This window comes from Girardinichthys multiradiatus, chromosome 18 (assembly GCF_021462225.1).
Source record: "Girardinichthys multiradiatus isolate DD_20200921_A chromosome 18, DD_fGirMul_XY1, whole genome shotgun sequence".
Lineage (NCBI taxonomy): Eukaryota > Metazoa > Chordata > Actinopteri > Cyprinodontiformes > Goodeidae > Girardinichthys > Girardinichthys multiradiatus.
The window spans coordinates 50,871,759-50,891,011 of NC_061810.1; the positions used below are offsets into that span (position 1 = coordinate 50,871,759).

The 19,253-nt window shown below is 44.0% G+C and overlaps 1 protein-coding gene across 2 annotated transcripts; it reads left to right on the forward strand.

Annotated features, from left to right (window-relative positions):
• Positions 1–143: 143 nt before the first annotated feature.
• On the forward strand, positions 144–16,852 carry abcg1 (ATP-binding cassette, sub-family G (WHITE), member 1). Of its 2 annotated transcripts, XM_047390955.1 has the most exons (15): positions 144–260; positions 1,563–1,830; positions 8,639–8,756; positions 8,855–8,987; positions 10,685–10,735; positions 10,823–10,968; positions 11,258–11,381; positions 12,179–12,293; positions 13,309–13,445; positions 13,600–13,701; positions 14,964–15,132; positions 15,244–15,344; positions 15,576–15,734; positions 15,814–15,932; positions 16,131–16,852. In XM_047390955.1, the coding sequence occupies exons 1-15, from the start codon at positions 198–200 to the stop codon at positions 16,357–16,359; spliced, it is 2,034 nt and encodes a 677-aa protein (XP_047246911.1). In that variant the 5' UTR covers positions 144–197; the 3' UTR covers positions 16,360–16,852. The 2 variants fall into 2 exon arrangements, with proteins under 2 accessions (XP_047246911.1, XP_047246910.1); XM_047390954.1 differs by having other exon boundaries at positions 10,685–10,968.
• Positions 16,853–19,253: the final 2,401 nt, after the last annotated feature.

Consider the following 19,253-nt stretch of genomic DNA (forward strand, 5'->3'; position numbering starts at 1 on the left):
TTATCCAGATTAATTCAGTATTTCATCTAGAGAACCAGTTTTACAGTATTTCTGTGCTGCAGAGAATCATTGTGGGCGTGGCTAGAATGTATGGGGGAGTGGTTATTACTGAGGGGGCGGGGACTTGATTCCTCCCTGCTGGCTGTGCTGAGGGTGTCCTCAGAGTGAGAACATCACAGGGCTGCAGTCTGTCTGCCATGGCCTGTCTGATGGCCGCCTGGTCTGTGCATAACCCAACTGTGACCAATTCCATCATCATGGTGAGTTTTAAACACACACACATGTAGTTTTTCCTGCAGACGTGTTGGACACTGAAATAACCCATGCAATGTCCTGCAGAAGAAGCAGACAGAGCTCCAGTCCTGCAGACACTGAGCTGTCGACTTAAGTTCTTTATGAGATTCTGTCTCTGATGCTGAAGGATTTTATTTGGACAGGTCCTCAGACAGGTGGAGACAAATATGAGGAAAGAATTATTAAAATCAGACTTTAAAGTAGCATGGATGAATAAAATATGAACAGTTGCTTCAGTGTTGGAAAGAAGGGTTCCTCTAAGAGTCTGGGCGTGCTCAGTGTGTCTCTTGACCAGGTAAAACCACCTGAGGTCAGTTTTACATGGTCCACACCATCAGCATCCTCTGGAGACAGCCTAAATATGATATTTCACAGCATAAAGAAACACACTGGATTATTAACAGTTGTATGTAGTTGCTTCATCACAGAAAGTTCTGGTTCTGAGCCATTATATCTAGTTTCAGATCAGCTCCCAAGTCTCTGATTTATCTGTCTTTTGTTTGTTTCTGGACCACGTCCTCAGAAGTCATTTTAGTTTGCAATATAAAGCTGACCACTAGAGGCAGTGTGGAAGAAATGTGTTTGTATTTTCAATTATCTTGAGTTAAAGTTCCTAAATAGGTACAGTACCAGCTGTTAGTTTCCATATTAACATCAAACAACTCGATCATCATTTTTAGTCTTCATGTTTGCGTTTTAAAAGTGTAGAGCGTCTGGACAGTACGTCCCCTAGTGCAACCTTTCAGAACAGTCAGTGGCAGCAGGGATTGTCTATAAAGCCAAGAAGGTAAAGTCCATTTCTGGCTTCAGATCATGTTTTTCAAGATGATCTAAAGCAATTTTCTTTGAAACGTACTGACATGTACGTATACCAGAGAGATATGGCTGAATTGCGAGTTTGATATTGTCCAGGAGTACCTGTGATGTTCAGACTCCCAGGTGTGTGGCGTGTTGTGGTTGGTTGTGGTGCTTCACAGCAACGATGAGCTCGCTCAGAGTGAACTCTTCTGTCCGACAGTAACCTCTGGGACAGATTAATGTCTCAAACAGTTCCACATAAACAGGATCTCTGCTGAGCAGCTGCCTGCTAATCTGAAAACACTCATTGCTCTTCAGCTGAAGCACCAACATGTCCTCCCAAAATAAAGTCTGCACCAACCTCACTTTATTCTGGAATAATACTGTTCTCTGCAAGACAAAATGAGGACTGGGTCAGCAGATAAACACTGAACAAATTAAACTAGAAACAAACATCATCTCACCTCCAGAACACCAATGGACCCCCGGACCTGATGCTGGACCCCAGGACAGTGTGCATCTGTTTGGAAGAGGTGATCAATAAGCATCCGACGGGAACCCAACAGACACCGCTGCTGCAGAAACACCCGAAGAAGATGGATGGACCCCTGAAGAAAGTGGACAACATCCTGACGGAGGCCCAGAGGTTCTCCTCGTTACCACGGAGACCAGCAGTCAACATAGAGTTTAAAGATGTCTCCTACTCAATCAGAGAGGGACCCTGGTGGAGGAAAAAAGGTAAGGAAGCTCACCTGAGAGGGTCTTAGCTGGCTGCAGGGACACAAAAAACTTCAGCTGCTGATGCTGATCTCCTCAGGTCAGTTTCCTGCAGCAGAAACAAATAACTTTTTTTAAATGATTTACTGACTAGTGATTTATGACACTTTGGAGGAGTGTTAATTTAATTGTACTTCAAGCTGATAAAGTGATAAACCAGTTTTAATGACAGAGTCTCAGTAGAATCTTCCCAGCAGTCAAAAGTCAGTGAAGTTACGGGTTGGAGAGGAGGTGTTCTATGAAGAGATTATCGTAAATTACCGACTACAGAGCGCACCTGATTAAAAGCCGCATGCTCTAATTTTAGAAAGAAAACCAATGTTGTACTTGTACAGGCCGCACCGGATGTTAAGCAAAATGTTTTTGGCGGCATAAAAAAAAACATGCATTAGCCGCACCGTTGTATAGGCCACAGTGTTCAAAGTGTGTGAAAAATGTAGCGGCTTATAGTCCGAAATTTACAGTACTCTTTCTGGTGGAACCTCAAAAGCCTGGACTGAGATCAATTTTATGGACGGTGGTACCAGACAACGTTCCTCTGAGGAGGTCAGCGATCCAGAAGGGTCACCAGCCTGTAAGTCTGAGTTTAAGCAACTGCTGCTGGACCAAAACTCCTGTGTGAGCAGCATTAGGGGTTCAGGCAGCCATGGGGAGCCAGAGCAGGAACATGGGGAGTGGAGGCACATCAGAATCCTGACAAGTTCTGGATAATCTTCAGCGGTTTTGTTTACAGCAGTAGAACTGAGACATAACCACAGACTTGGATGGCAAACTGAATCAGATAAGATTTGATTTTACTGATGAGGACCACTGGTCAGAGTGGTCGGAGTACTGGTTGTCCTTTATCAGGCCATCTATCCATTTTCTGTACCTACCTAATGTTCTGTCCCAGGTCCATTGGATTTCAACCAATTTTTAAACCAGTTGTTCTACATCTATCCCAAAGCCTCAATCCTGACAGATATTTCTAGAATTTCTCCACTGGAAGGCGTTCAGAAGAAACTGCTCTGTTTCCACTCCAACTCAACTATCTAAAGATTTTTAAACTTAGAGCATTAAAAAATCCAACATTTCCCGTCTGATGAGAATGCCCTGAGACCGATCCAAATCACCATCTTACCCTGATGAAAGGGTTTGGTGTCTTCATAACCCCAGCAGATGTATTGTTCTCAGCTGTTTGGTTCCTGGCAGGGCCTCCATTTGCATTGTGGCTTTCAGTGAGAGATCAAAATGATTCAGTAACTCTTGAAATGATACCAAGATGAAGGCATCAGGGCTACCTTCTCTGGACTGGCGCCATCAAGGCCACGCCCCTAGAGCCAAGCCTATGGGGGGAGGCTTGTAGGTTATCACCTGATGGTTTAACCTTCACCCATGGGTTCTGGATGGGCAGGCAGAGCTACACAGGACCATGTTTCTGTTGATTCACCACCTGAGATAGGTGCCATCAGTGACAAGTGTAAAATCGGTTGGGGAACAGTCGGAGGTGTAGGCCTTGGAGGTCCAACCCCAGTTGCTCAAACTGGTGTCAGAAGCATAAAGAGTCTGAGGATGTTCTGTTGCTGAACTGATTGCGATGTATCTTCTCAGCATCAGGACATATCATCTGATATTCTGCAGTGAAGGAGCAGAACTTCTCAGTGGCCCAAACAGTAAAGTTGGAGAAGAATCAGAGATCAGCTGATGTCTGATCTGTTCTAGAGTCACGTTAAAGCTGCATTTGACATCAGAAAAGATGGAGAACCTGTAGGAGAGGAAGCAGCATGTAATGGTCTAACTCTGTCTGTGTTCCTGCTGGATTAACAAGATGTAATCTGTTAATCTCACCCAGTGTCTCCTGCTGGAAATAACTGCAGGTCAGATTAAGAAGCTCTGAGAGGAATTTCTCTGTGATGAAGGAAAAACTATTTGATGAGTCTGCAGAGGCCTAGAAGACACTTGCATTGTGTTTGTTAAACTGTCAGATTATAATCAGAGACTCTTGAGTTGGATTTATTTAGTCTTCTGGTTATTGACAAACTTCCCATCAAAAGAGGAATAAGCGGAAAGAGAGACTTTTTCTGATCAGCTGTGACTCAGAATGTGAACAGAAAAGTTCGGATCATGTTTCAGCTTTTCAGACTGGAACAAAGACGGAGCTGCAGGAACAGAGAGTTCTGATCTGTGCTGCGATACGTCGGTTTCACCTGCTTTTCCACCAGCTCAGTGTCAGCACAGCTGCTTTCAGTCGCGTTTCGAATGATGATGCTTTTACCCATTTCAAAACAATAAACACAAATCAGGTTTTTATACGAGACAAACACACAGCTCAGATTTTCTTCCCAGCATCTGGTTTACCTGAAGATCCAGGATCCATAGGATCATCAAAATGGATTAAATGGACTCCATAGATTCAGGTCTTAGAATAAAGCTGAATTCCAACAGATAGTGTTGGTCAGGTTCTGTTACATACAGGTCCTTCTCAAAATATTAGCATATTGTGATAAAGTTCATTATTTTCCATAATGTCATGATGAAAATTTAACATTCATATATTTTAGATTCATTGCACACTAACTGAAATATTTCAGGTCTTTTATTGTCTTAATACGGATGATTTTGGCATACAGCTCATGAAAACCCAAAATTCCTATCTCACAAAATTAGCATATTTCATCCGACCAATAAAAGAAAAGTGTTTTTAATACAAAAAACGTCAACCTTCAAATAATCATGTACAGTTATGCACTCAATACTTGGTCGGGAATCCTTTTGCAGAAATGACTGCTTCAATGCGGCGTGGCATGGAGGCAATCAGCCTGTGGCACTGCTGAGGTCTTATGGAGGCCCAGGATGCTTCGATAGCGGCCTTTAGCTCATCCAGAGTGTTGGGTCTTGAGTCTCTCAACGTTCTCTTCACAATATCCCACAGATTCTCTATGGGGTTCAGGTCAGGAGAGTTGGCAGGCCAATTGAGCACAGTGATACCATGGTCAGTAAACCATTTACCAGTGGTTTTGGCACTGTGAGCAGGTGCCAGGTCGTGCTGAAAAATGAAATCTTCATCTCCATAAAGCTTTTCAGCAGATGGAAGCATGAAGTGCTCCAAAATCTCCTGATAGCTAGCTGCATTGACCCTGCCCTTGATAAAACACAGTGGACCAACACCAGCAGCTGACACGGCACCCCAGACCATCACTGACTGTGGGTACTTGACACTGGACTTCTGGCATTTTGGCATTTCCTTCTCCCCAGTCTTCCTCCAGACTCTGGCACCATGATTTCCGAATGACATGCAGAATTTGCTTTCATCCGAAAAAAGTACTTTGGACCACTGAGCAACAGTCCAGTGCTGCTTCTCTGTAGCCCAGGTCAGGCGCTTCTGCCGCTGTTTCTGGTTCAAAAGTGGCTTGACCTGGGGAATGCGGCACCTGTAGCCCATTTCCTGCACACGCCTGTGCACGGTGGCTCTGGATGTTTCTACTCCAGACTCAGTCCGCTGCTTCCGCAGGTCCCCCAAGGTCTGGAATCGGCCCTTCTCCACAATCTTCCTCAGGGTCCGGTCACCTCTTCTCGTTGTGCAGCGTTTTCTGCCACACTTTTTCCTTCCCACAGACTTCCCACTGAGGTGCCTTGATACAGCACTCTGGGAACAGCCTATTCGTTCAGAAATGTCTTTCTGTGTCTTACCCTCTTGCTTGAGGGTGTCAATAGTGGCCTTCTGGACAGCAGTCAGGTCGGCAGTCTTACCCATGATTGGGGTTTTGAGTGATGAACCAGGCTGGGAGTTTTAAAGGCCTCAGGAATCTTTTGCAGGTGTTTAGAGTTAACTCGTTGATTCAGATGATTAGGTTCATAACTCGTTTAGAGACCCTTTTAATGATATGCTAATTTTGTGAGATAGGAATTTTGGGTTTTCATGAGCTGTATGCCAAAATCATCCGTATTAAGACAATAAAAGACCTGAAATATTTCAGTTAGTGTGCAATGAATCTAAAATATAGGAATGTTAAATTTTCATCATGACATTATGGAAAATAATGAACTTTATCACAATATGCTAATTTTTTGAGAAGGATCTGTATGTGTTCAGTCAGATATTTTAGATAAATGTGTCCTCTTCAGGTTGGAGGGGAGTTCCTGCCTAAAGTGGAGGAGTTCAAGTATCTCGGGGTCTTGTTCACGAGTGAGGGAAGAATGGAGCGGGAGATCGACAGACGGATCGGTGCGGCTGCCACAGTAATGGGGGCGCTGTGCCGGTCCGTTGTGGTGAAGAGAGAGCTGAGCTGACAAGCTAAGCTCTCGATTTACCGGTCGGTCTACGTTCCTACCCTCACCTATGGCCATGAACTTTGGGTCATGACCGAAAGAACGAGATCCCGGATACAAGCGGCTGAAATGAGCTTCCTCCGTAGGGTGGCCGGGCTCTCCCTTAGAGATAGGGTGAGGAGCTCGGAGTAGAGCCGCTACTCCTCCACATCGAGAGGAGCCAGTTGAGGTGGCTCGGGCATCTATACCGGATGCCTCCTGGACGCCTTCCTTGGGAGGTGTTCCAGGCACGTCCCACCAGGAGGAGGCCCAGGGGACGGCCCAGGGGACGCTGGAGGGACTATGTCTCTCAGCTGGCCTGGGAACACCTTGGGCTCCCCCCGGAGGAGCTGGAGGAGGTGTCTGGGGAGAGGGACGTCTGGGTGTCTCTGCTGAGTCTGCTGCCCCCGCGACCCGGATGAAGCGGAAGACTACAAGTACGAGTGTCCCCTATTTCAAAGGACATTAGCTAAACACCAAGGCAGAGGCCTTGGGAATCGGACCCCCAAGGCCTCCACCTTAGACGATCCATACCACAACAGTTCTGAACAAGTTCTGTTAACAACAAAAGTTACAGCTGTTTTCCTCCCCACTCCTGTGTGTGATGCGAGTGTGCAGAAGTGCACGTGTCTGGGCATGCTGTGCAGGTTGGTGGTGTTCAGCTCCAGTTGTTGGTTGGCTGCATCTGGTCTGCAGTTGGTTAAATGCTAATTTAGCTGCTAAATAAGCTGTAATACAAATGTTTTTTAAATTTTACGGGTCAATGTGGCTAAATTGCTGAAGGTAGGTGATGAGAAGCAGGTTTTTGAAGGTTGTTCCTGCAACCATTTAATCTGCAGCAGGTGGCAGAAACATTTCTCATTGTTTCAAGGTCTAAGTTTGCTTCGTCTGGTGGAGATTTGCTGCTCCAGCTTCTGGTATTTAGAAGCTGGAGCAGCACCGTTCTTCGTTCTGGAGTTTAGAACTTGATCTGCAGTCATGAGGCTTCCTGGGCACCTCCCTCTGGGAGCAGAGACAAATCCAGAACTATCTGGACGGACTCAATCTGGCATAACATTATGACCACTGACTGAAAATGAACAATTACTTATTACTTCATCATAACACCTGCTAATGTTGTTGGATATTTTCTGCGTTTCCCTCCTGGACCTGGTACTTCACAGAGCCAATTTTGGATTAGTGGATGGATAGATAAAGAGGTTGTATACTACAGGTTGTACTACAGGTTGTACTACAGTTGTCGATCATACTCCTGGGGTATGATCGACCTGTGAAGAGCTTTAAGACTATCTGTCCACCTGCTAAGAAACACTCATCCCGTGTTTCAGGCAGCAACACATTCCACTGAAGTTGTTCAGAGCAGTTTTTCCCCGTCTGAAGCATTCCCATTCCTTCTCTCAACAACTACAGCCTTTCTGTCATCTCCAACATTCTCTACTGGAGACAGGTCCTTCCAGCAGCCGTACCCTCTTCTTCCTCAGCTTGGCCTTTAGAATGTGTTTTTGTGGTTTTCCACAGTCTGGGTGAGAAATGTGTGAAAATGATGTGTTCCTGAATGCAGCAGATCTTTGCCAGACATTTCTGCATTAAATCTGCCATCAAGAGGAAATGAGCTTTTCTAAGGGTCCTGATACAATCCTCACACTATCCCAGTCACTGGCTGCAGGCACTGGTTACTGATCCATCTGATCCAGGTTCCCGCTGTGTGATGGTCCACCCCAGAGGCCTCCAAGCCCAGGGAAGCTGAAGCCGCTTCAGGACAAGGTTACCATCAGGGATCTTTTCTGCACCTCTGTGTTGTAGAGCTGGACCGAGGTTCTCCAAAGTAATCCCTGCTCCTTGAGGTTCTGTCAACTGATGAATGATGGTTCTTGATGCAGAGCAGACTGAAGGAGTGGAGATCACTGCTGTCCACCGTAGGCTGCTCCCTGAAATTGCTCCAGATTTCAGGAATGGTTTCATGATGTTCTGCTCTGCAGAGAGAAGAATACAAACGTCAACTCACCTCCTTTCTCTGAGGAACGTTGTTTTTTTTAATGATTTTCTCACATCTGGTGTAAAACTGGAGATTCTCAGAGATGTTCCCAGATACTTCTTTAGGAACAAACCAGGTTGAGATCCACCTGCCTGAGATAAATATGCTCCAGTATGTTTTCCTGTCTGGGTTCTGACAGGAAGTAAAAGTCAAAAGGAAACAATCCATTTTTATTTCTATATATTTTAAAACTTCAATCAAACCAACTGTTAGAACCTTGTTTGCTGAAAGTTTGGAATCAGAACATCTCCTCCTCTTTATATAAAATAAATCCCACAGCCTGAGCTGTTAAGTCAGAGATCAGCTGGTTGAGTTAAACTGAATCTGTGCCGGTGAAACCAGACAGAGAGAAAACGGGTCTGAAACCAGAGCCATGGACTGGAGGACAAAGAGCTGCTCTGGGTGCTGCTGGGAACCTGCAGACTCATTGTTTCTGTCTTGTTTCAGGTTACAAAACTTTGCTCAAAGGTATCTCTGGGAAATTCACCAGCGGGGACCTGGTGGCCATCATGGGGCCCTCGGGAGCCGGAAAGTCCACGCTCATGAATATCCTGGCGGGATACAGGTGAGCTGGAGGCTTTTTTTATCCTCACACTGATCAGGTTCTGTGGAGGTCTGAGTGATCAGGCTTTATAAATCACTGAGTCGTTCATCTTCAAACAGGGAGACGGGGATGAAGGGGGAGATCCTGATCAACGGTCTACCCAGAGACCTACGCTCCTTCCGGAAGGTTTCCTGCTACATCATGCAGGATGACATGCTGCTCCCACACCTCACCGTGCAGGAAGCCATGATGGTAGGAGAACCCACAACCTTAGTTTCTGTCCTGAGTAACAGAAAAATGGTCTGAAAATCCTTCACAGCAAACCTTCAGGAGTTTTCTCTAAAGCTGTCTCACCCAGCAGTGACTGGGTGAGACACCAGAATGGGTCATCAGTCCATCACTTGGTAATGTTCAGACAATCATGCATACACTCACCAAAACACCTCCAGCAATCTTAACATGCAGGTTGCTGAAAAGCCCCTCCATATAGGGAGAAAAATACAAACTCCACACAGAAGATCCCAGCTGATATTTGAATCCAAGGTCTTGTTCCAGTACAAATCACTGGTCCACCATGCAGCCCCCAAACTCTCTGTTCCTCTGCAAATTAGTCAGGTCTTCAAGGCAAAGGTCCCAATCAAGGCTGATGTTTTACGAGATCCGTCTATCACCTCACCACATGCTGTCAGTGTTTGCGGCAGTTGATAATGACCTCCTACAGACCTCTAAAACTGACCAATCAGAAGGTTTTTTAGAACAGACTACGTAATTCATGTTTTAAAGGAAATGGAGAACAACAGCACTCCGATGGTATTGTCATGTTATGTTTACTTTAAGATTTGTTTTATTTGTATAATGAATGGCGTCAAAAGAGGAAATTAGTCCCTGTCATCTGTCATTAGTCTCAGCAGGACTAATGACAGATGAACTCCTTACTGTCCTTCATGAGAACATGTTGTTCAGTTATGGATGAAACTAATAGATTTGTGTAAAAAAGGTTTAAATAAAACCAGAAACATAATAAAATGCTAAACCTGTAACACTTTACAGTTTTCAAACAATTTCCACAAATGTCAACCTGTTAGGAACAAAGAAGAATGTCAGGAAGATCAGGACTTCTGGTCTTTTAGAGAAAGGTTGTCCTCTGTTTAGTTCCTTCTGGTTCCATAAAACGTCAAAACCAACGCTGGTGTACGTTTTTATCATCATAAAACAAGATTTTGGGACACAGCAGAATTAAATGTAACCCATTAACCATGGGACCAGATGGCTTAACTTTTCAACGTTTCGTTAAATTACAGATAAAAACACCTTAAACCCATAATGATATTGCTTTTATTATTACGGTCAGAGGTCAGAGTGGTTAAATACAACTTTTCTGTAATTGTTTTGGAAATCGTCACGCATTAGAGCAACACATCCAGATTCAACATAAAGATGATTAGGCCAAGTGTTTGGCCAAACGTCCAACATTTTTGATTGTTAGGTTTTAAATAGCAGCTACAGAACCAGATCGGTTACATCTGATACCCACTCCTTCACCACGCTGTAACCCATGTCCTACCACTTGTTGTACCCAGGAGGTGAGGTACGGCGCCACCACGACTGCAGAACATAGTAAAATAATTGGTGAAAAAGCTAAATCATAAAATTGATCTGGAAATGAACCAAACACTAACCTGCTTCATTGTCTTGATCAAATATTATGAGCCCATGATTCTATAGTGTGCCATCTAGTGGACTGTAGGCTGTACTGTAAATAAATACTTGTATCAACATGAGCCAGAGGTTAAAACACAAAAGAACATTTCTGGTCTCAGTGATCATGCCAGTACAATCCCTACCCCTCTTCAGAACCATCCCTACCCCTCTTGGCAGATCTTACACCTTTTTCTGTGGTGCAGTTCAGGTCCAGATGATGCAGACGTGAAATCGGTGTGTTTCTGCAGGTTTCAGCCAACCTGAAGCTGCAGGAGAAGGAGGAAGCTCGAAGGGAGATGGTAGGTTTTGCCTTCATACAGGTTCCTTGCTCCGATTCTGACATCAGAGTCTGTCCAGAGGTCTGTTTCTGTTTTCGGCTCCATCAGGTCCAGGAGATCCTGACAGCTCTGGGTCTGTTGGATTGTACTAAAACGAGAACGTTCCACCTATCAGGGGGTCAGAGAAAGAGGCTGGCCATAGCTCTGGAGCTCGTCAACAATCCTCCGGTCATGTTCTTCGATGAACCCACCAGGTGAGAAAACGTTTGCAGCCTGAAGGTTCCGAAGATCATTTTAATAACAACTATTCTTCTTCTATTTTAAAACTGTAATGTAAATGTAAACTGCTTTCTGGTTTTCCTGGTTGGTTCAATTATTGATTAGCGCCCAGCTGGTTCTGCTGATATCACTGAGCAGTTACATTTTTTTTTGAGTCCATGGAAGTTGAAGACACATTGAGCTGTTTGGATCACGTGGACCTCACATTGTCTTTCTGAGAAAACACAAATACAACCGTTGTTCTTGGGTCTGTTTGCCTTCTAGTGGTTTGGACAGTTCGTCTTGTTTCCAAGTCGTCTCTCTTCTCAAAGCTCTGGCTCGGGGAGGACGGACCGTCATCTGCACCATTCATCAACCCAGTGCCAAGCTCTTCGAGCTTTTTGATAAGGTGAGGCAAGGAAAGCAAACTCATCGACTCAACGCACCAATGACATGTAGCTGCAGACACTCAACACTACTGTAAGACCCAACAAGGCTCTGAGATCCAGCAACTCTGTACGGCTCCAGGAGCTGAAAGCCTTTGTGCTGGACATTATTTCTAGACCACACAAAGGAAAAAACATGCCCTATTTCTTGTGCAAAAAAAACTATGTAAAATTTTATGGCTCATCCTTGTGATTCATTTTAGTGTCGGGGTGAGAGAAAATAGATTAACGATAGAGTTGCGCTTTATTTAGGAGAACCAAGCGCTTCGGATGCAGCCGGGCACTATTCTATAACTCACCTTTAAGGTCTGATCCACTAGGTGGTACCATCAGCTTCCTTCATCAGATTTACTGAAAACTTTGCATCAAATTATAAAGAAACTCTCAGAGTTTGCTTGCCCTCTGCCCTCCCTAGAAAACCTGAACCACTCCTGCTGCCTTTTGAGGGCACAGACCATCACATCCTGGTAGACGTCTGTTTGAACAGCTTCAGAACAATTAGAGCAGGAACCAATGAACACAGAAACAGCTTCTGAGGTCGGGTCAGAATTGGACTAAACATGTGATCCAGTCAATATTTTTTGTTGTTTTTTTAATGAAACTGGAATTATTTTGTTGTACATGAACAATGGCATTAAAGACATTCTATTCTATTCTATTCACTGAAACTGGATGCGTTTCAAATGAGCAAAAACAAGAAAGAAAGAACAAAAATCTGCTGAAAGTTTTTGACCAATAGGACTGTGTCTGTGTGTTTCAGCTCTATGTGCTGAGTCAAGGTCAGTGCATCTACAGAGGAAAAGTGTCCAGTCTGGTTCCATACCTGCAGAACCTTGGACTGAACTGTCCCACCTACCACAACCCGGCTGACTTCAGTAAGAACACCAACACAGTCACTGCATGAATCACATACCAAGACCCATTGCCAGACCTGGGAACCGGGATTATAAGGAGAAGTTCTGACAGTATCTTCTGTGTAGCAGATAGCAGGAAGAATGATCTCAGTTTGGACCTGAGGGGGAGGAATCAGGCTCAAGAAGGACTTCATCAACAACTGTAGGCCAGGCAGAGCAGAACATTAGAGGGATTCTGGCATACCATCAGGTGCTTTGTTTACTTTGATGGCAAGGTGGTGTTCACCTCAGGTGAGATTAAAGCAGGTATAGGAAGGAGAACCTTTATGTTCTTCTAAAGTTAACTGTTTTATTTTTGAGGAGCCATTTGAGGAGCCTGGGTGGAGGAAAGCTTGCCCATCACTGGTGCTGAGGTCCCTGAGGGGGTTAAAACAACTGAGTAGAAAGACTCTGGTTGGTGAGATCTCCATCCATGATCCGCTCTCAGGATCATAGATGTTGTCTTGGTTGACCTGTCTGAGTTTTTGCATGGAGGTTAGCCTTTGGATTGGAAGGTTGAGGTGGTGGTCTCGCTCTTTTGAAACAGGGGATCAGATGGTATGTCTTTACCCATTGTGGGATCTCCATTCTCAGCCTACCTGTGAATGTCAGTGCCATTTTACTAAGGACACGAGTCTGTTTGAGTTGAAACTCGGATTCAGAAGCCCCACCCAGATGTACTGTAAGAGGTAGCTCAAGAGAAACGGGTCTGATGATCTCTGATTAGAAAATTCAAACCTGATCTTAAACCAAAATCACTTCGACTACTGCCTGCAGCAAGTTAGACACTGACGACTCATAGCTACTTCACATAGCCCAGTCCAAGACATCAGGCTATTCCTTTGTAGTCTCTTTAATGCTGCAGGGATGCAGTTCAGTCTCCATGTTGGAACCGGGACTCTGCAGAAGCAGGTGTCCTCTTGGTTTCCAGTTCCTGCCATCATGTAAACCAGCTATCACCTGTCCTCCTTCATTGTTCTGTTTGTCTTCTCTATAGTCATGGAGGTTGCCTCGGGGGAGTATGGTGACCAGATGGTGAGGCTGGTGAAGGCAGTTCAGAACAGGAAGTCTGAGGAGGACCATCAGACACAGCTGAACGGAGACACCAGCGTCCAACCCCTCCTGTGGCAGGAGGTAGAAAAAAACACCTCCAGGCTCTCAGTCAGGACTGAAATCATGAAACTGATCTGTGACTGTCACCAGAGGCCTGGAATAATCAGACAGTAAAATAAAAACACTCAGAGCATTGGGGTGAGTTCTTACAGTTGAATGTTTCTGCTCTGTTCAGGAGAGTTCTTCATCTGAAGGTTGTCACAGCTTCTCAGCCAGCTGCAAGACTCAGTTCTGCATCCTGTTCAGGAGGACTTTCCTCAGCATCCTCAGAGACTCGGTGAGGATGCTGGTGTCCCCCAGGAGCTGCTGGACGCTTTCCACCACCAGCTCAGATTTTAGTCTGACACATGTAAAACAAAGCTGAGGGTGGAAACTCTTCTCTGAACTCCCTTAAATGATCGATTTCATTATAATCAATAATCAGCTAATTTCACAGCAAAGGTTTGGGATCATCCGTCTAAAAACAATACGACACATAGATTATCTGAGATTATCTGATTTCTCATTTATCCTAACTAAAATTAGAACTTCAGTTTTAAATGCAGTTTTACGGGATGTAAAAACTGAGACCAATAAATTATTTGAACAAACGGTTCTACGTATAATTTAACCTTTATCTCAAATAAAAACAAATTAACTTGTTAGATTCAAATTATAAAAACTGCAATAACTTGGTGGCACAGGTTTGCACAGCCTGATGTCCCAAAGCAAGATGCTGCCACCACCATAGCAGCATCATGAACCATAGCTTCTGGAATTACGGCCCAACAGTCCCAGTTTGGTTTCAACTGGCCAGAACACATTCTTCCACAAGCTTATGGGAAACTTTAGGCAGCCTTGGATGTTTTGTTTTGACAAAAATGATTCTGTCTCACAACCAAACTCATAAGTCCAGACATATAGAGACTGTTGTTCCATGCAGAACACGAACGGTACTTGGAATTTCCTGTAGATCCATCAGTGCTGGACTGGTTTGAGTCTAATCTTGTTTATCAGTGTTGGAGAAATGTCCAGTATTGGTGACTGTACCTCAGTGTATAAATAATGCTGTGGATTTTGTTTGTTTCTTTGTCCTGACTGATACCTTTGTAAAATGAGGTATCAATCCCCCTCTGATCCAGTTTAACCTCATTGCAAACTATGACATCCTTTAGCTCAAGGATGCATATGAGCAAATAAAGTCCTACCAGGAGAGCCGAAGTTCTGTTCAGGTTGATCCGGTTCATTAGAACTGATAGTAGGTGTGAAATCAAGAAGACTGATTGTTGAAACTGAATCAAGAGGAGCTTCAACAAAGTATTAGTCAGTTAAGCAGGATAACAATATGTGTGAAAAAAAGTTGAAAATATTTTTTCCGATTTCTTTCTACCCAAATATCTGACATTTTACTAGACGTTTGAAAGAATCTGTATTCAATAAAACTTTATTTACCAGCAGCTGGTTTACAGGAAGTCAGATGAGGATTTTTAGTATCAAGCTAATGAACATTTACCAAATTTTTTCTCCTGTATCTGTGTAACGCTACGATGGGCTGAGCAGGTGCTGACCCACCTCAGGATCTCCTCTCACATCGGGATCGGAGTTCTGATCGGCCTACTGTACTTGGGCATCGGGAATGAGGCCAAGAAGGTTCTGAGTAACTCGGGCTTCCTCTTCTTCTCCATGCTGTTCCTCATGTTCGCTGCCCTCATGCCCACAGTGCTAACATGTGAGTCCTCAGGTCATTCTCAGAAACATAATCATCTGGACCAGGGAACCTCTGGTTCCTCGGTAGCTGTAGTAGCAGAGTGTCTTTGTCCTCCCATGTGTCTGTGCTCAGTTCCTCTGGAGTTGGGAGTTTTCCTGAGGGAACACCTGAACTACTGGTACAGTCTGAAGGCATACTACCTGGCTAAGACCATGGCTGACCTCCCCTTCCAGGTAAGGTCTAGACACACAGCAGCAGCTGCAGTTTTCTTTGTTCCACAGGCAGAATATGTTTATCAAGAAAACGTCTTCAGCACAGCTACAGCCTGAAAACACAACATAAGACAATTTTATCCTTCCAGTCCCATCAGGGTAGTACGACCTGTGCTGATAAATTCTGAAATGTCAGGTAAAAGATCAGTTGATGGACAGATGAAGAAACTGTGGTGGTGGTCTTTATTTCAGATGGTCTTCCCGGTGGTGTACTGCAGCATTGTTTACTGGATGACGGCTCAGCCTCCGGACGCCGGCCGTTTCTTCCTCTTCCTGTCCCTAGGAGTCCTTACGTCTTTGGTGGCTCAGAGTCTGGGTTTGCTGATCGGAGCTGCCTCCACCTCGCTGCAGGTCGGTTCACTGTCCTCACCTGTGTATTGTCGAGTGTGTTTCCACGGAAACCTTACTCAGGTGTATTTGCTTCTTGCAGGTGGCCACATTTGTTGGTCCGGTCACGGCGATCCCGGTCCTGTTGTTCTCAGGGTTCTTCGTCAGCTTTGACACCATCCCCTGGTACCTGCAGTGGATGTCTTACATCTCCTACGTCAGGTGGGGGTGTTGCTTGACAGAAACCTAAAAGTATGGTTGTGTAAATATACTGAATATATTGTATCGGTTAGAACAGCTGGTGATAGTTCATGTCAGCTGAAGCAGTTGCAGGATCATGAAGTTGATGAGTAGCTGTTTTTGCAGCAGGGGGCGCTGTTGTCTGACTGACTGACATTGGCTGCCTCGGCTGTGTTTTAGGTATGGTTTCGAGGGTGCCATCTTGTCCATCTATGGTCTGGATCGAGAGGATCTACACTGTGATGAAGACGACACGTGTCACTTTCAGACGTCCGAGGCCATCCTGAAGGAGCTCGACATGCTGGATGCCAAACTCTACCTGGACTTTATCGTCCTCGCCATCTTCTTCTTCTCTCTGAGGATCATAGCCTACTTTGTCCTGCGGTACAAGATCAGCTCTGAGAGATAGACCAGAACCAGGAGGGGGACCTGAAGAGTCTGTCTGTATTTGGACTCTGATGAGGAGACATTGTCTGTCTGACGTCTGGTTGGATTCAGGTCTTGCAGGGACCGGAGCTGGTCTCCTGGTTTCTGAAGGATTTATTGTGCAACATTCTGATCTTATCAGAATAAAAGCCTCTCTGAGTGGGTTTCTGAAATGAGACTCTGATCCAGACATTTTTAGGACCACAAGAACGTCTCTGTGATGTTAGTGAATTATTGATAAATTTGTGAATGGAGATGTGGGGACTAACCAAGACTGTCTCAGAAATGAAGGTGTCTCACGTCCTGAGTCCTGGCTTCAGTGTTTACTTCTCAGTCTTCATCGTGAAGCTCTGCTCTTCATGCTTTATGTTCTGATCGGTGTGAAGCTTTGCTGAACATCAACACCTTTTCACTGGTTTGGGTTGAAATCTGAATGTATCCTGATCAGAATTTACAGTAAACAGTCTGAAAGTGTGTTTCCTGATTTGTTCTCTTCAGTTTCATAGGGAGAACATAAGATCTCCACATAAACCTAAACTGAGTCTCGGTGGAAACAAAACTCCATCCATCCATCCATCCATCCATCCATCCATCCATCCATCCATCCATCCATCCATCCATCTATAATTCCATCCATCCATCCATCCATCCATCCATCCATCCATCCATCCATCCATCCATCCATCCATCCATCTATAATTCCATCCATCCATCCATCCATCCATCCATCCATCCATCCATCCATCCATCCATCCATCCATCCATCCATCCATCCATCTATAATTCCATCCATCCATCCATCCATCCATCCATCCATCCATCCATCCATCCATCCATCCATTATTTTGTTGACGGTGATTGTTAGTCAATGAGTTTAGACGTTAAAAGATCCTCCCTGGCTATTAAATGTTAAAACAGCTTGCCATAATTTGGAACCATGAGAAGAGCAGACTAATTTTAAATAAAAGTAAAACTTCAATAAAGAGGTGAATTGAGGTGGGTTTTGTCCAATTATATTTATGACCTAAATATTTGTCCTAAGATTTCTTTAAAATAATTTTTGATCAAAAACTGAATTTGTGAAAAAAAAATCTAACAAACAAGGAGATGCGGAAAACCTGAAAGCAGACTTCATCAAGCCCAACAGTGAATAAAATTATTTTAGAACAATGACTTCCTCAAAATCCCAACCAGGCTCGACCTTGCTTAGGCCCGATATCACCATCAGAAGAGAGCCATTGAACTTGGGCGGATGGATGTAATATGATTTATTTCATGTGTCTTCAAAAGGGTTTTAGGAAAAATAACCAGTCAGGCGGTGTCTTTATCTGCTGTTTTCACTGTTTGCAAAAATCCATAAATACAAGGAAGAAAACAAGCAAATAAACAGTTTCAGTCTTTCTCAGCAGCTCATTGGTTTGTTGATCCTTCTCAGAGCTCACAGATGAATCCTTTATTATTGGTCATCAGTTTATAGATCATAGTTCAGTAAGATAAACAACTCTTCTATGTTTAAGTGGGATGAACTCGTTCAGATAGACATGCAGGGAGCTGCAATGACAGCTCTCTTCCACCAAGGGGCGTAAAGTCACCCTCATGCCTGGAATTTTATCTTGTAAAGGTAAACATTTCCACCTGCTGGTCACAGAAGCATATTGCAGCTCATCTTGATGCTGTGTAAACAAAAAAAACAAAACAGGTGAACATCCGGTGCCAACTGCGTGTTTGTGACATCATCACATCAGCTTCCCTTTCCCTGATGAGTTTTAAATCTGTGTGCTTCTGAACCGACCAGAACTTCAGTTTTCATTAAATCAGAAACTTAGCAGAGAACCTTGACCTTTCATATGTGTCCTCACAGTGATGGTTCAGAAGATTTTACTTGAAAGCTCTACAAGAACCCACACAGACCGAGGATGGATGGATAGATGGACTAGTAAGAATATTATTTATATATAAGAAGAAATTGTCGTATTGCTATCTAAAGTAGGGATTACAGATAGGTGTGGTTGTTGATTAAATGTAACAGCAGCTTACTATACAGGTGTTCCCTCTACAGGAAAAAAAACAGTCCTCACAGTAAAAAAAGTTAATTAACTTCCTTTTAGTTGACTTCTGTGTGGGACAAAACTGCACTACCTGAACTCAACACAAGATGGCAGTAAATCCATCAAAGAAAGGACCTTTACAGTAAATGAAGAAATCATTTCAAACCAATTCCTCAAAGCTTTGATGAGTCAAGGATAATGAGCAGATATAATGATCAACTAATCATCAGTCTGAGCATCTTTAAAAAAGTAAGAATTCCATCAGTTTGCTGCTCTGGAGCATGCAGAAGTCTGTTAACACAATGCCAAAACGGAAAGACATCAGCAATGACCTAAAAGAAGCAACATTTGCTACCCATCAATCTTTAAGGGTTATCAGGTCATTTCCAACCTATCTGAAGTCCAATATACTACAGGAGTTCCAAACTTTACCTTATTGTCAGAAAGTACAATGCTCTAAGATATCCTAAATTAACCCGGGAGCTCCATCTCACACTCTACAAGTCTCAGTTAGCAGGTTAAAGGTCATGATATGACAGTTAGAAAAACACTCAACCAGGCTGTTTGCAACTATAAGCAATATGACAGCAGGGCTCAGGTTTGCAAAGCTGCATCTGAATAAACATCAAGACTTGTGGAACTATGTTCACTGAACAGAAGAAGCCAAAGTAGAGATGTGTGATCATGATGCACAGAACCATGCTTGGAGGAACCCAAACACAGCAGATCAGCACAAACGCTTAATACTGTCAACCACGGTGGGGAGTGGTGATGCACGGTGGTGGATGGAAGATGATTTGGGCTATTTTGCAGACACAGGACTTAGGCA